Here is a 17,836-nt window from a genome sequence, read left to right as displayed (position 1 = left end):
GATCTACCTTGTCTTTTATCTTATCGGGATCAATAAAATATGGTACCAGTCAGATACTTATATCGATATAATCGACTTAGCTTATCGTCCTAAAATTGCTGGCTTTGACTGAAATGAGAAGTTTTCTCTGAAAACAAAATGCAGCAGGGATTGGTATATTCATGTTCGAATATACCAGAATGTATTAAGAATAACTATATACGTCATTGCTTTGATTTTAGCTGTTCTACGTGCACATAACGATTTATTATCGGTTTGGTAGACATCAACACACATAAACAAAGAAGTTATTTGTTGAATTCTTGTTTAAATTTTTTATTCCATGAGTAGCTTCGAATAAAGAGACACAACCAGGAAAAACCAAAGTGTCTCAGAGTGTGTTGTGAACACACATCATCTCAAAGAAGATGTTCTCTGAAGATGAAATACAACAGTGATTAGTATATTCTGTTTCGGATCTACTGGAACATATTCACAATGAATAGGTACATCGATACCACTGTAGTACCCAAAAAAAGGCAAAGAGGGGATACAAGAACGGCTGTGGACTAGAGCAGTGGTTCCCAACCTGGGATTCACGAACTACTGGTGGTCTGCAAAGGTAGTATTGGGGGTCCGTGAACTAAATTCAAAATTTCATATAAATATATAATGTCGATGTGCAAGGATGAGATGCATGTATTTTTACACGTGTGGGTATATATGCATACTTGTTTTGTGTATATGTGTAGATATTGCTGTGAGCTGCAGCAGTTCTCTACAAGAAAAACCATACATTTTCCGGGAATGCAGTTTGAGACATACGGTGTGTCTCTCCATAACTGAAACTTATTTTCTCAGATCACGGATAAATAAAAAAGCAAAATCGACCCCTGTGGGATTTGAACTCAGAACATGCAAGAAAGTAAATACAACAATGTTCTATTGTTTATGCTTCCCTGACACCCTAAGTTCAATAACCCGGATATTGATAAAGCATTTCCACAGCTATTATGTTTCGATTAATTCTATCAATAACCTCAATACAAATAACCAAGAAGTATGTGATGCAGTTTCGATTCCCAGTTGTTCAAGTAATTTAACTTGCACCATGAACGTCTTGGGTGAAATCTATAAATGTAGCAACTACCAGTTAGTCCTCAACCTCATTACGCCTCTTTTTGATCTACTAGAAATAGCAGCTAAATCTTTTTCCATCCGCGCCCTGTTGTCTTAAAGAAACAATACCTTAGATAATGTAACTTTAGATGCCTTTACATTAACAGAATGGTTGCGACTGGCATGCCTTTGCTTATAGATATGCTCGATCAGGGATAATCCAGAATTAAATTAGAATACGAGAAAACGTAGTTTTCTGTCCGTGATGTCTCGACCTGATTGAAATTGCAGCTAAATACCTCTCAAATCACACCCTAATGTCTTGAAAAATGGACACGTTAGATAATACTTTCTATTATAGGAACAAGGTCTAAAATTTGGAGTGTGGGAAGGGAGTCTATCGATTGCATCGACACCGATGCTCAATTGGTATTTATCTTATTGACCACAATAAAAGGCGAAGTCGACCTCGGCGGAATTTGAACTCAGAATATAAAGACAATCGAAATGACGCTAAGCATTTTTGGCTGGCGTGCTAATGATTTTGCCAGCTAGCCACCCTGAGGGGACATTAGATGATATAATCTTCTTCAAACAGCCGTAACAGAGATGCTTCTTATAATGCTCTGCCAGAAATCTCTGTCTACCATTAACCTTGGTAAGACCTCAATTTCACGTAATGCATGTCTGCCGATAACATCAATGTAGCTGAGTGATCTTCATTCTCTATTAGGTTGCAGAAGTTTCCTTATATATAACATATGATATGGCCTATTATTCGGCACGATAGCAACGACCAGTAAAGCCTATCTCTCTTGGTCCTGTGCTCACACTTTGACTATGCATGTGAAGCCTGATGTATGAACGATCAAATTGATCGTGAAGCTTCTTCCTCATATTCTGAGGAGTCGAAATTTCTCAGAAAAGATCCTCTCTACACATGTCCTAAAGAAGGAAAATGTGTTAACTTTGAAATACTCAACGGCTAGATGTTTTGAAGCTTGTTACAACAAAACAGAACAATTAATATAATCTCGATAGCCCTAAAAAGACGAGATGGTCCCAGTTAGAATCATAGATTTGTCTGATCAGGAATGGACTAGTGCTAAACAACAACAAGAGCAACAACAGTAACAACAACACCTCGTTTAAAATATGTCGGACTTAACGTTTGGTCAAGCAACACTACTTACCATGTTCTCAAGTTGCTGTTGTTTAGACTCGGAGCAATCCTATCGTCAAAGGCGTTCCAACTTTGACCATCATAACTTTTTGAATGTGTATCAAAGACTACATTGTCAAATGCATTTTTTTAAATCGTGGGATCCGATTTTAGGGATATTTCGTTGCACTTTTTAGCAGGTATATCAACGACCACGCGAACTCAAATATATGAAGTTAGTGATATAGCAAGATAGATCTTGGAATGATGATGGTGATGATAATGATGAAGAGGAGGTGTAGGGAAAGGAAGAAGTAGAGGTGGTGGTGGTGGTGAAAGAGGATATTCATAATGTTATGCTGATGATAGTGGTAGTGCTAATATGGTCGTAGTGGTGTTGGTTCTGCTGGTACCGCTGGTGGCGCTGCTTGTAGTACTTATGCTAGTGGCGGTGATATGATTCATCTCAGTGAAACATTTAAAAATCAATCAATCATTATTTGATTTCATTTGATTTTCTTCAGTGAATTCAGTTGTAAACAATCAAATCTGTTCATCCAGTGTGAATTTTACGATAAAAGACAACGAAAGTTTCCATTCAGAAAGCATTTAATGAGAACAGCAACAATAATTAGAGAAAATATTTGAAAGAAACAGAAAAATCATTTTTAATATCGATACGTATATACTTTAAACAAAGTAAATATGAGAAAGTAGGGTAAAGTTCGATGTGTTTCTCTTTCTCTTGATTTGATATATAACTGGAAGAAATATTGGCTCAATATTCATCAAAGCTTTAACGAATCTAAACAAAAAGAGATTACTCTATATGTATGGACTGCATTGAAATGTGTTCTGTCCTGCTCAATAATTAGCACTCCGTCGGTTACGACGACGAATGTTCCTGTTGATCCGATCAACGGAACAGCATGCTCTTGAAATTAACGTGCAATTGAGTGCTCCACAAACACACGTGCCTTTGACGTAGCACTCGGGGAGATTCAGCTAGCACAGAATGAAGCAAGCTTAATCCTTTGAATTACAGGTACTATTCCTTTTTGCCAGCTGAAATCACTGGAACAACGTGAAATAAAGTGTCTTGCTCAAGGACACAATGTGCTACCGAGTATCGAATTCATGACCTTACACACACATACACTTATACATATTGTTAGCGTGTCAAACAAAATGCTTAGCAGCTTTTCTACTGTTTGTTTACGTTCGAAGTTCAAATCCTGCGGAGGTCATCTTTGCGTTTCGTCTTTTCAGGGTCAATAAGATAAAGTGTAAGTCAAGTAGTGGGTTTCATGCAATTTATTTCCCTTCTTCGTCGAAACCGCCGGCCTTGGGCCATAAGAATTTTAGCTCAATATTCACACGTTATTATTTATAGCCTTATCTACTTCGACTTGCACGATTTTCTCTCTCTCTCTCTCTCTCTCTCTCTCTCTCTCTCTCTCTCTCTCTCTCTCTCTCTCTCTCTCTCTCTTTCGCATTTTCTCTTTCTCTCTCTCCCTATATATACATACATTGTTGTATTTGGGGATGGTCATGTTGCCAATTTACCCAATGAAAACACATGCACTATATATTTGGTGTTCACTTGCTTCAGCTTATTTCATATTAATTGTATTTCGGCCAGAGTTCTTTCGTCACACTACTGTGACCTTTGCTTTCTTCTTTCTTTTTTGTGTCTCTCCTTCCTAACAATCTGCCATTTTGTATCTAAAATTGTATATGTATGTATATATATTTATAAAGCCATGATAGATCGCTGACCAAACACCATTCAATTTTTTTTTCTCCGTGTTTTTCTCCTTGTTTTTCGCCTTTTCTTTCTGTTGAAGAGCGTAGCTCGAAACGTTAAAGACTTTCTGTATTCCAATACAATGGTAAATAACTAAATAAATAGATGAATGAATGAATGGTGAATAGGAAGGGGATCGCCCTTCTCTCTCGCTCTCCCTCTACGTATCTATCTATCTGCCTGACTATTTGTCTACCTATCTATCTATCTATCTATCTATCTACCTATCTATCTATCTATCTATCTATCTATCTATCTATCTATCTACCTATCTATATTTCTATCTATCCATCTTCATTGTCATGGAACCTCACCCAAAAAGACAAAAACAATGTTCTCTTCTAAACAAAACCCCCCAAAAACATGTTTTATATAAATGAACATGCTGTTTGTACATTAACAAAATTTAATTTGACGAGTTCGAGAAAGGAACGAAAGCGCTAATAATAATGAAGAAATAAAAGGATTTTTTTTTTTCAAAATAATTCTGATGACATTTTTTCTCATTATTCAATTTCTGTACATCACACCTAATACTACCCAGATATGCATCTATATATACATGTAGATGTAGGTATGTACATACATGTACGTATATATGCTTATACTCACATACTATTTGTATTATTATATATATATATATATATATATATACACTCAAATATTATTTGTATTATTATTATTATTATTATTATTATTATTATATATATATATATATATATATATATATATATATATATATATATATATATCATGAAGAAGATCAACCACCTAGTTTCTAAACACTACAACTCACTCACTGACAACGAAAGAGACTACATCACCAACTTCGAACCAAAACCCAGTAACTTTTACGGCTTACCCAAAATACATAAGTCAGAAGATATTCAGCGGGCAGTAAAAGAACAAGGAAGTGAATACATAAAAGTGCTACATCCAAAAGATTTAAAACTTAGACCAATTATAGCTGGCTCAGTATGCCCTACTCACCGTCTAAGCAATTTCATCGACATTCTTTTAAAGCCACTATGTACATACATACCCATCTTCATTCGGGATGACATCGACTTTTTATCCCATCTTCCCAAAACCACTGAAATAAATTCAATCCTACTGAGCTTTGATGTAGTAAGCCTATACACAAATATCCCACATGATTTAGGAATAAAGGCGGTGGAATACTGGGTAGACAAACACAGGGAAGCAATTCCCAGCAGATTCACGGTGACATTTATACTAGAATCGGTGAGACTTATCCTGGAAAATAATACTTTCTTCTTCAATGGAAAGAACTATATCCAAATTAAAGGCACGGCTATGGGAACGAGGTTTGCTCCAGTTTATGCGAACTCGGTGATGGGTTACTTGGAACAAAAACTCTACCAGGAAATAGAAGAGAGATATAACACCGAATTTAGGAAGTTTATAGAAAAAGCATGGAAGAGATACCTGGACGATTGCTTTATAATCTGGACCAAACCTCAAAGCACTGTGGAAGAATTCAACACCCTCCTGAACAACCTACACCCATCCATCCAATTTACAAAGGAGATGAGCAGTAGCAAATTACCATTTCTAGATATAATGGTAGTTAAAAGGGACACCGCCATTACCACAGATATATATTACAAACCCACAGACACACACCAATACTTGAACTTTAAATCGTGCCATCCATCCCATACAAAACGCAACATTCCATACTGCCTAGCCAGGAGAATATGTACTATTGTAGAGGATATAGAGACCAGAAATCAGCGCCTGATGGAACTAAAAGAATTTCTGCTAAAGCAAAAGTACCCATCACTACTCATAGAAAATGGTATTCAGCGGGCTTCGAAAATACCCATACAACAACTGAGAACACCACAAAGAAGAGACAAACAGGAAAAGATCATTCCATTTATAGTGACACAAAATCCATGCCACCAGAACATCTTTAATATCGCCAAAGCGAACTTACCGATCCTTGCACAAAGTAAGGAATTGAGAAATATCATTACAGATCAAAATATAACTCTCAGTAAGAGACAACCTAAAAACTTGAAAAAGCTATTAACAAAGGCAAGGTTTGACCTCAGCAACAAAAATCAAGCATTCACTGTATCCAAATGCAATGATAGCCGATGCGGTACATGCCGATCAATTCATACCGGCCCATATATGAACACAAAAACAGGGAAAATATTCACCAATGCGAACATGAACTGCAAAAGTAGAAATCTAATCTACTGCATCAAATGTCCTAATTGTGAAGAACTGTACGTTGGCCAGACAGGTAATGCACTATCGGAACGCTCACGGGTGCATCGACAACAGATTGAAAACCCAGAAGTCCGCCAAATACCACTGAGTAACCATCTGGCAACATGTGGTCATCAAACTTTTATTATATTTCCATTCCATAAACTTTACAACCGGAATGAAATTGAGAGAAAATGCAAAGAAAAGGACTTTATTAAGAAATTCAAACCTACTCTTAACAAACAATGATTAAATTTATCCTACTTGGGGTTCAAAAATCTTATCCCTATAACTAAAACACAAAAAATCTCTCAAATGTCATAATTTCTAAAAATAGCCAAACTCCTACTGGGGTTCAAAAATCTTATCCCTATAACCAAAACACAAAAGATCTATCAAATGTCATCATTTCTAAAAATAAACTTGGCCTCAACTCTAAAAATAGCCAAACACATACTGTTGCTGTCCAAAGGAATAGGTATAAAAGACAGAAAACCAGCCAGTCTATTACAGTCTGTTACAGTCTGTCATACCGGCCATGATGAAATACCACAAGGTATAGAAAATACGTATTCGCCTTTATATATTTATATATTTAATCCTTTATATTGAACACTCAATATTTCATATATTCAATAAGACATATTCCATATATTCAATAAGACATTCAATACTTCATTTCATTGTACCATCCATCTTTTTTTATATTATATATTATATATTCCATATTCTATATCCCACATAAATTTTACAAGAATAAAAATAAAAAACATAAAAAACAGACAGAGTTGGAACTCTTTTAAATAAAATAATATATTCCTCTATACACGATCATACAAAACCCTTTTTTTTGTATTTATTTTTACTCACATATATATATATATATATATATATATATATATATATATATATATATATATATATAGTTAGGAGGTTTTTCTGCATTTCTGATTTTGAGTAAAAATATATTTCTTACAAATGTTCACAACCTTACAAAAACTATATAAACTAAGCAAAGGAACTTCTCTAAATGAATTAAAAACACTACAACATATTCAGAACACTATTTCAGAAAATTAACACTTTCCTCATTGGGCTTATAAAAGATAAATTTACCTGGGGCAAAATGATTAAGCCAATATAAATTTGCCTCTTTAATTATCCAGGATTGCATTTGAAGATAGACTAATGTACATCAATATCCTTCCTTAGACATCAGAAAAATCAGAAATACAACCAAAGTTTATTAATAACTAAGTCAAATGAAAGAGAATCATGGAAAATGACACATGATATGCAATTAACGAAACTCGATTAATTCAAACAGCTCAGCATAAAATATTCTCTATAACCAGAGTGGTAATTGTGGTACTTGTCATCTAACTATGTTCCAAACTTTCTGAACTTCAACAACTATGCTGACCAATTTTTATTCCTAAATATGATGCAACACTACAAAATAATGATACAATACTTGCAATGTAACGATTTCAAACAGGTACGGAGAAAAGTAGCAAGTAATCAGAAATTACTCATATTATCCCGGTAACTAATTTTGTTCCACCCCTATAGATAGATTGATAGATAGATAGATAGATAGATAGATAGATAGATAGATAGATATATAGATAGATAGATAGATATAGATAGATAGATAGATAGATAGATAGATAGATAGATAGATAGATATACATATATGAGTGTGTGTGTATGTGTGTGTTTGTACATACCTATATATGTATATTCGTGGTTTCTAAGTAAATCCTGTTTGTACTACTAAATATTATCCCTATATATGTTGTCAGTATCTGATTGGCTGTATTTTAGACTGCTAATAACTATATCTATATATCTATTCTTATATCATAAGTTTTCAGTATTTGAATCTGTTTAGCAGTATTACTTTGTACAACTACTCTATCTTCACAGGTGGTCAGTATTTAACTGTATCTTATACTACTAACTATAATATCTACACCTGTCATCAATAGTTGAAACTATTTTGTACTACTAGGTAATATATCTCTACATGCGCTCAGCAATTTAGTGTATTTTATGGCACCATGATCGATAGCTGAATGTATTTTACATTCATAACTATTACAATTACAAAACTGATAAATTTATTGTATAGCCATGGAATAGTTTTAACGTAGTTCTGTTTTATTTCATTTTCCCTATAACTCAAAACACAGCCATCGTATATTTGAATGAAAAATTTTATTCTTTCTTAAATAAAAAAAATTGCCTCGCTATTTTCAATAATTTTTAAGTAGTTAGGATGGACAGTTTTAAGCTAACATTTAAATCAGACATAATGCTTTGCGGAAATACCAGTCCAAGATGGTGGATTGTTAGAACTGCAAGAACGTTGGCCTTGATGTTGAGGAGTATTTGTTCCGACTGTTTACGATCTGAATTCAAATCCTTCCCACGGTCTACTTACTTCATAGACTTAATCCATCGTTCAGGTTATATATATATACAAGAAATTAGAATGACTAAAGAATAATCAGTTGTGTTATGAACTTCATTATCTTACAGCTGTTACCGCTATAAGCATTCAACGGACTTCATAACATAATTGTTTATTTCTTTGTCATTCTAATTTCTAATTATCGCTCTGTACTCGACTGATGATTCGTTCTGAAGCATAAGTATATTGTGTTCTAACGCCAGGTTATCAGTATCGATATGACAGTTAATTCATCCAATAATTCATTCACAGGAAAAGAAGAATTCTGTATTACTGATCTAATAGCCTGTTCAGTAATGGCTTGTATTTTTTTAATAAATGAACCTTCTTTATTAATTCTTGTTTCGTCTGTGGTATTGTCTGTATATTGATAGAGTGGGAAGACAAGAAATTTGGGAGATTTGGCTTTCGCGCATATGTCCAGATGTTCACTAAGTTGGTTTTGTCTAGTTTTGGAATCATGTATTTGCTGGCGATGAATGTTTAATCTAGTTTTCATTGTGAGTTTAGTCTGTCCAATGTAGTCTTCCCTGAATTCATTGCATTTGATGGCATATATTAATTTTTTCTAAGAACTATTAAAATGATTTTTCACACGAAAAACGTGTCCTGATTTAAAGTAATGTCCTCACAAGTTATGTCTTCACAAGTTCCACAGTTGGAACAACCATACTTTTGAACTGTTTGAGTTGAGTCCGTAGTTGGTAGTTTCATGTTGGTAAGTAATTTTTAGGGACTTTTGTCATTTTGTTACTTTTTTGGCATTTTATTATTTTGTATGATTCAAGTACCTTTTTAATTTTGGGGTCTTGGCCTAATGATGGTAGGTTTTGGTGGATAATGCGGAATGATTCCATGCTTCTTGGATGTGAATTGTAATTAGATAGAGTTTTGGGTGTATCTGAACTGCTTTTGGCTTTTCGTAATTCTTTAATGTCTATTGCTGTGGTGCGTTCTCTATTAGAGTAGTCGGGTACTTTCTTTCAAGTAGTACTTATTTTAATTTAATGAGTCTTTAATTCTAGACATCCAGATTGAAGGCAATTATTAGGATTCTTCGAGCTAGGTTAAATGGAATATTGGATTAGAAATGTTTTGGGTGGCATGAAGAAAATAATACGTGGTGTTTAGAGTCTGTTGGTTTGTAGTAGATGTTTATGATTCTGTCAGTCTTAATAACCAAAATGCCTAAGAAGGGAACTTGGCTACGGCTAAATTCCATGGTGAACTGAATGCTGCTATTGATGTTACAGAGTAGAAATTTGAAATCATTGAGTTAAGCTAGGTTGTAAATCCACAGAATAAGGCAGTCATCTAAATATCGTTTCCAATTTTTCATCTGATAATTCTGGAAGTTGATATCATACTTTGTCTTAGCTTATTCATATATAACTAAGTTGGCCTATGTTGAGGCAACTTTTGCATCCATCGCAGTTCCAAAGACATAAATCAGTGTAAAGACTTTCCTATGTCACTATCCAGAGTCATAATCCTCTTTAAAATGTCAAACTAGTCATTCTTAATGATATGAGTTTTCAGATTTCATGCCATCTAAAAATAATTTCTTGCCAAACTAAAAATAATTTTCCTAGTAATCAGAGAATCAGGTTCATCAACATTAGACTTGCTTTCGTCATCTGAAGTCTTTATCTCCTATTTCAATATTAACATTTAAAAAATTAATGTAATATGTTAAACTGCTTGTTCGTCACAGTTACAATATGGTCAACATCAACAATAGTAAAAGATTTCAGAAATATGAATAAATAAACAAAACTGTTTATATACCACATACACATGTTAATCATGAATAATAATCTAAAATCTAATTTGAAAGGCATTCTCGATATTTGTGAGTATTTCCATATATGTGATAAAGACTCCACTGCGCTTATAGCATTAAGTATCGTCCTGAATTGTATGTACATATGTATATATATATATATATATATATATATATAAAGAGAGAGAGAGAGAGAGAGAGAGAGAGAGAGAGAGAGAGAGAGAGAGAGAGAGAAAGAAAATTTTTAATAAATATTTCCTTCTTGAGCCATCCCAGGCTCATGAGGGTCGGTTTCACGGTTTCAATGATTTATATATTGCCTACCTGAGTGGACTGGAGCAATGAATTCTCCCTCCCTATGATAGGAATTAGATAAAATTAAAATCAAGGAAAATTAATGACTTGCATTTCTAACTGATATTTCTAAGGTTAAAAATAAAACGAAAGCAATCAAACCAAAATCAACCAAAACTGAAACCGTGTAAACCAAGTACCGCTTAACTGATATATATATATATATATATATATATATATATAAATTCAAAAAAAGACAAAAAACAATAACAAAAAACAACAAAGTGAGGACGTGATACGGATAGTGTTATTAGACGCTCGGGAAAGGAAAGAGAGAGAGTATGACGTTTCGGGCGGAGCCCTTCGTCGGAAAGACGGAAAGTTCAAAGAATGGAAAAACGGAGGAAGAAAAAATCGGCACACCGATGCCCACGAGGTTACACATATATATATATATATATATATATATATATATATATATATATATATATATATATGCATGTATGTATATATGTATGTATTCATTTATTTATACATTTTTTTTTTTTGCCTTTTCTGTTTTAGAATACGCTCCAGGCGAAGAGAAATCTTTTTGTGCTAACATTGACTATTACAATCAAGGTTTTGAACGAGTGGAAAAAGCAAGTACATCAATGGCCATAACACGTGAGTAAATATGTATATACATGCTGTCTTTTTGTGTTTGTATATAAGTGTGTATGTAAGAGGGATTATGTGAACAAAGATAGATAACTAAGCATAGAAGTGAATGGAATAGATATGTATACAAAGGAATACAAATCATAAAATACGCATTAATAACTCCAAATTCCTTGCTTAAATTAAACTATTTATCAAACATTCATCAGACAATTTTTTCTTGGCCAAATTAAGCTGGGATATTCAAAATTATATAAATTTTCTCTTCTTTGCATGTTGGGGTATGAATGGTGTAAAAGGCACGACTTTTAATTGCTAAAAACAAGCTATTTCTAGTAATTCATAGGGTGCTCGCAGATCATCAATATTTGAAGCAAAAATGCATCTATTCATTCTCAAAACGCTCTTGTAGATTCCAACGCGAATATATGAACGCTTTTGTTTTTTGTTTTGTGTTTTTCATCGAACACCTCTTCTCTGTAGACGAAGTTTACTCATAACACATGTTTCACCAGTGTAAGAGCTGTTGTTTATAGAAATCAGAAAAGAAATTACTTGCTGATGCGTGCTGGTAGTGTGAGAGCATAACAGCGAGATTCCAAAGGATAACTTATCCGTTCATTCTTAAAACGTTCAAGCAGATTCGAACGTGAATGATGGTTTTTCTTCAACGGAGTCATTTATAAGTTATTGAAGAAACATAGTTGACAATTCAAAGATAGATAAAATGGAAGAAAATGAAATTAAGGATAAAAGGAAAATAAAAATATGAAGACATAAGTACGAGCGGAGACTCAGCTAGATTATTGGGTACCAATAATGTTGAATTGAGTTAATTGCTGTTAATTGGTTATATTTAGATAACTTCCCTGTTTAATTGCTAATTAAGCAAGAAACTCAGAATAACAATGTATAATCTATTACAGCTTTTATATATATATATATATATATATATCACGTTTATTAATTCGTTTTGCAGGATTCCTAATGTGAAATCGTGCGTTGAAAGAGATATTGTTGTATTTCGGGATGGTCATTTTTTTTTTTTGCCAAATAAACACACGCACTATATATTTTTTCTTAACTCTTTTATTACTGTTCTTATTTTATTATTTTAACTCATGTCCGGAAATTGTTCGTCACACATCTGTGACCTCTTCAGCGACACTTTACGTTTTCATATGTGTTCTTGCTCCACTTACTCCATTCTGTTCTTCTAAGATGTGTATCCTTATGTGTGCATGCGTTTGTGTCCTTGTTTGTGTGTGGGGGTGGGGTGGGGGGGGGGGGGGGTATGCGTGTATGTGTGTATGCGTGTATGTATGTGCGCGTGTATGTGTGTCTGTATGTGTGTTTATGTGTGTGTATGCTTGTGTGTGTCATAGCTTTTATCAGCAGGGTGGTCTTTCCTTCTGCCCCATCCTTTCACTCCATTGTGTTGCTGCTGTCCTAAGACCCCAGAAAGAATATGGTACAGTTCCTGTATTCCTCTGTGTACGTGTGTTCGTCCACGGCGTTGCCATCGTGATAGTTGTTGTTATTGTTATTGCCGTCGTTGTCATGGTGACTGCTGTTGTCGTTGTTGCATTGTTGACATTGTTATGGCTGTCCATGAAATTTCTGGTGTGTTTGTCTGTGTGTGGGTTCACTTCATATATTTTATGTATCCATGCCCTTTATATAGTTTCATTTATTTATTTTATCTATCTCTCTGCCTTATATTTATCACAGGTATGTGACAAATATATTTATATATTTATTTATTATTTTATACATTAATCTCTACTTGTCATAATTATTAAGGTAAGTGCAGATATGTCTATTGTGTGTGTATTACCATATACGTTTCTGTGTAATATTTACGATGTTTTTCTTTCTCACTTCTCATCCCTTCTTCTTTAATCATGTGGTATGGTGTGGTGGTCGGTATTACTGTTCCATTCGAGTTTTCTATTGAGGCTCGGTCTGCCTGCTGTTATGTGTGTAGCCTCTGCGGTCTGTCTAAGTGTTGTGTCTGTTCTATGTGTCGATAGAACTTTAACTTCTATTCTATTAATCGAGCCTCCATGTTCTGCCTAAGCATGTTGGTAGTGTTCACCAGTGTTCACCAGTGTTCACCAGTGTTCACCAATGTTCACCTATACGCTTTCCTATGCTGCGTGTAGTCTCCGCAATGTAGGTAGTTGTCATGTTTCTGCACCGTTCCTCAGTGCAATGTAAGCTATACACTACATTCCTAACCTTACAGTTAACCTGTGGGTTCATCTTACATACAACACAATTGTACTCCATACCTAACCCTTTGATAAAATAAGAACAGTAATAAACGAGTGAAGTAAAAAATATATAGTGTGCGTGTTTATTTGGCAAAAAGAAATTACTTTCCCGAAATACAACAATATATATATATATATTGTGAAGGCGCATGGCTTATTGGTTAGGGTGTTGCACTCACGATTTTGAGATCGTGGGTTTGATTCCCAGACCGGGCGTTGCGTTGAGTTCTCGAGCAAAGCACTTCATTTCACGTTGCTCTGCGATCATTTCGACATCTGACATGTGGCACCCAGTTGCACCTGTACAGGTAATGCCGATTTGATGGAGGAAGTGAGCTTATGTCTACACAAACATTTGATCACTATTAACAAATCATCTGTATGGTTTAGTAAGAAATTGTCGAACCCTCATACGCCGTCTAACGACGGGAGAGTCCTTCATATATATATTAATAAGTTTGAAAATGGAAAGATTCAATAGATATACACAAATTTATTAATTATTTAACATTGCCTACAATTGTTTCATTCCGCACCCAATATAAATTACAAAACATATGATAATATAAGTTTGCATTTTGAATACTCTGGATGGAAGATCTTCTGGGTAAAATGGACATTACAGAGTTTACATTTTGATCGATTGAAATACTCCAACAGACTAAGCAGATGAAAACGTGTTCATCGTGTGTGTGCGCGCGCATATATATATGTGTGTGTATGTGTATATATATATATATATATATATTTATGCGTATGTGTATGTGTGTGTGTGTGTGTGTGTGTGTGTGTGTGTGCGTGTGTGTGTGATTACTAATCCAAACAAGTAGTATATGTCCCTACATACATACGCAATCTTAAAAAGTGTTATTGACTGTGATATAATGCTTTGTACACGATTATTCTGTACGTGTTATTGTGTGCATATATGTGTGTGCGCGCGCGCGCATGTGGTGCATAATTTTTTGGGGCCACCACATATGTACGGTCTCACCTGAACTTACAAATCCACAAAGACATTATTTCATTAAGACCTACAGTAGTTTGCCATAATGCAGCTTATCGTTCACTGAGCAGATGATTCTTTGCAAGTATAATCGAATTACTAATAAATAAACTTTGAGATCGTAGGTTCGATTCCCAGGCCGGGCTTTGCGTTGTGTTCTTGAGCAAAGCACTTCAGTTCACGTTACGCTGGTGGATATATTAACAAAAATGAACCCACTTATTCTAGCCAGTTGTTAGTTTAACAGTGCTGAGCCGCTTCACCAATGTTAATACATATGAAGTTTTATCAGAGTTTCATGAAGAGCTGAAATCGAGTCTCCTACCGCAGTAAATAAACTGATGGATTATCGGATCTCTTATCGCAGGTTTGTCCTGTATCGGCAAAAGAAGGCCTTGTAATGAGTTTCCCTTTGATGTTTTCCAGTGATGACAAACTGATAGATGGAATTCTTTAAGGAGATGGTGGTTCAAGGAATGATAACACTTAAACCGACCTGATGTACATATACATGTAGACACACACACACACACACACACACACACACACACACGCACACACACATACACACGTATATGTATGTATGTGTGTGTGTGTGTGTATAAATATATATATATATATATATATATATATATATATAATGTAGGTAGTTAGGGTAAATACTAGCTGTTTCCTCTTAAAGCACATCTGCTTATTTGCTTATTATAATCCAGCATGTAGTCTCAGTTGCTGTTATATGATAGTTCAAAATACATAATTAAAATTGAGAATTATAGAAATATTATTTACAAAGTTATTGTATAACAAAACAGGAAATTAGAAATTTTGGGTATTTTTATTAACTATTACAAGTGTTTCAGTTACTAATAGGAATTACAAAGTTTTACATTTTACATAGATATGTAAGGAATTTACTACCAAAAATTCTTCAGATACAGACATGGTTGCACATGCTGCACAATATATATTGTAAATATCCAGATGTGACACTCGTAATCCATATGAGAATCAGCTGTGGCAAATGTGCCTGTTATGTTTGAGTGGTAGGTAAACCGAGATATGTAGGTTTATTTACAAATCGGAATGTAGTAGCCGGCATAGTGTATCATACAATTTGTAAGCGTGATGTGTGATAATATTGCAGGCACTTACTTTATTGAGCCCGGAAGGATAAAAGACAAAGTCGACCTTGGTGAAGTTTGAACTCAAGACGGTCATTAAGACGGATGAAATGCCGCTAAGCTTGCTAACGATTCTGCCACCTCACCGCCTTAATAATAATAATAATAATAATAATAATAATAATAATAATAATAATAATAATAATAATAATAAAGGTTACAATGATACGGAGGACATATTCACCTTTAACTTTAAAGGACATTGGTGAACTGTTCCCGTCAGTAACTCCGTAAAATGTAAGGCTAGCTTACATGGCATAACGATCACGTAAATAAAACGTATACAGTAGTAATCAGTTGTCTAGTAGGCATTAACATAATGTTAGAGTTAAAGGGATATACGGTAAAAAAAAAAAACATTTTTTTAAGCATGTATGCTACATCCAGACTATAACTTCGGTTTTATACCTATGGTTATTATAGCACTTGTTTATGTAACAAACTACTTCACTATCAATCTTTAAAAGCTGTGTTTCACAAAACCAGACAAAAATAGAACGTATACGCTTCTAAGAATGCATATGCAATTACAAACCTACATAAAATACACAAACGTACATCTACACATCTTTGCATTATTCTAATACAGTGCATGGTCTTACATACTCATCATATATTCTTTATATCTATAATATATGAGATGTGTTTTGTCAATATGAACAATTTACTTCTATTTCTACTTTACAGGGGCCATCCGTTTATCAGCGCCATACCCAGTTGTTGCTCTCTTGATGATTGTTATAGCGGCCATTATCAGCGTTATTGGCAACATTAGAACAGATGTAAAAACTTTGATCGGAGCTGTTATATATGTTTTCTCCGGTATGATTCCTCTTTATTCATTGTATTGTTCTTTATTACTTTCGCTATAATTTCTGTTTTCTCTTCTCTAAATCTAATTATCTTCTCCCAACACCATCCGCTCACTCTCTACAGCCATTCTTCTAGAAGCAATTGTACTGTTTGGTATATTTACTGTTGTTGCTTTTCACTTGTCTTTCTTTTCCTTTTTGCGTTCTTTTTTATTGTTAGCAATGATAATAATTTTATGGAACAATAATGGGAGAGGACAATGAAGAGCGGCAAGATGCTGGAATTGGTAAAGGAGAGAGAGAGTCTAAATGACGTAAAGTATTTGGTTTTGGTCATCTTTGTTCAGGTTTAAGGAAACTAGATATAAGTATGCTGGTGTGATCAAGATGTTTACCCTGCAATAATGGAGTTTCGTGTTCGATCCCAAACCATGGTAACTTGGGCCAACGTCTTTAACTGCTGCCTTGGGTTGACAAAGGCCTTGTGAGTCAAATTTGGTAATTAGAAACTGTACGGAAAGCCATCATATATTTGTGTACGTGTGCGTATGCATATGTATGTATATACATATATATGCATACATATGTATGCATATATGTGTGTGCATGTATGTGTGCGTGCATGTGTGTGTGTGTGTGTGTGTGTGTGTGTGTGTGTGTGTGTGTGTGTGTGTGTGTGCGTGTGTGTGTGGTAGAAGTCCTCCCGTGACCGAGTAGGATTACGTCGTAGCTTAGGAAGTCTGTACAAACGTTCCGAGTATCCAAGAAGTTCCCGTGTGCTAATTTGCTTTGAGTGGATAGTGTTGCACAATACCGAACCCACTTTTCAGCACAAGTAGAAACCAATTGCACTTCAGGTTCTTTTTATATGAGGTTACTTTCTCCTAGAAAAAAACTTCTCGTGTGAAATACGTGTCCTTCCATCCCAGTGGTTCATATGCTAAGCCCACAGCTGATTCCCTAACGGGTACTACTACGCCGGGTCGGAGTAGACCTACGAACAATAGTGGCTATGACGTAGTTCCACACTCCTCAAA

At 34.6% G+C, this 17,836-nt stretch overlaps 2 protein-coding genes across 2 annotated transcripts in view; one reads left to right on the top strand and one right to left on the bottom strand.

Annotated features, from left to right (window-relative positions):
* Window positions 1-17,836, bottom strand: part of LOC106868947 (checkpoint protein HUS1) — a 247,580-nt gene that overhangs the window by 41,318 nt on the left and 188,426 nt on the right. The gene's annotated exons all lie outside the window — the stretch shown is intronic.
* LOC106882048 (voltage-dependent calcium channel gamma-5 subunit) overlaps window positions 1-17,836 on the top strand; it is a 308,900-nt gene that overhangs the window by 272,655 nt on the left and 18,409 nt on the right. Inside the window, exons 2-3 of the mRNA XM_089357290.1 lie at window positions 11,429-11,530; window positions 16,675-16,809. Coding sequence (XP_089213416.1) covers window positions 11,429-11,530; window positions 16,675-16,809 — 237 coding nt within the window. The remainder of the gene's footprint in view (window positions 1-11,428; window positions 11,531-16,674; window positions 16,810-17,836) is intronic.

The sequence above is a fragment of the Octopus bimaculoides genome, chromosome 9 (genome assembly GCF_046866305.1).
Source record: "Octopus bimaculoides isolate indiv1 chromosome 9, ASM4686630v1, whole genome shotgun sequence".
NCBI classification, from domain to species: Eukaryota; Metazoa; Mollusca; class Cephalopoda; order Octopoda; family Octopodidae; genus Octopus; species Octopus bimaculoides.
The sequence above is the reverse complement of the archived record's forward strand: the minus strand, read 5'-3'. Positions and strand labels throughout refer to the sequence as shown.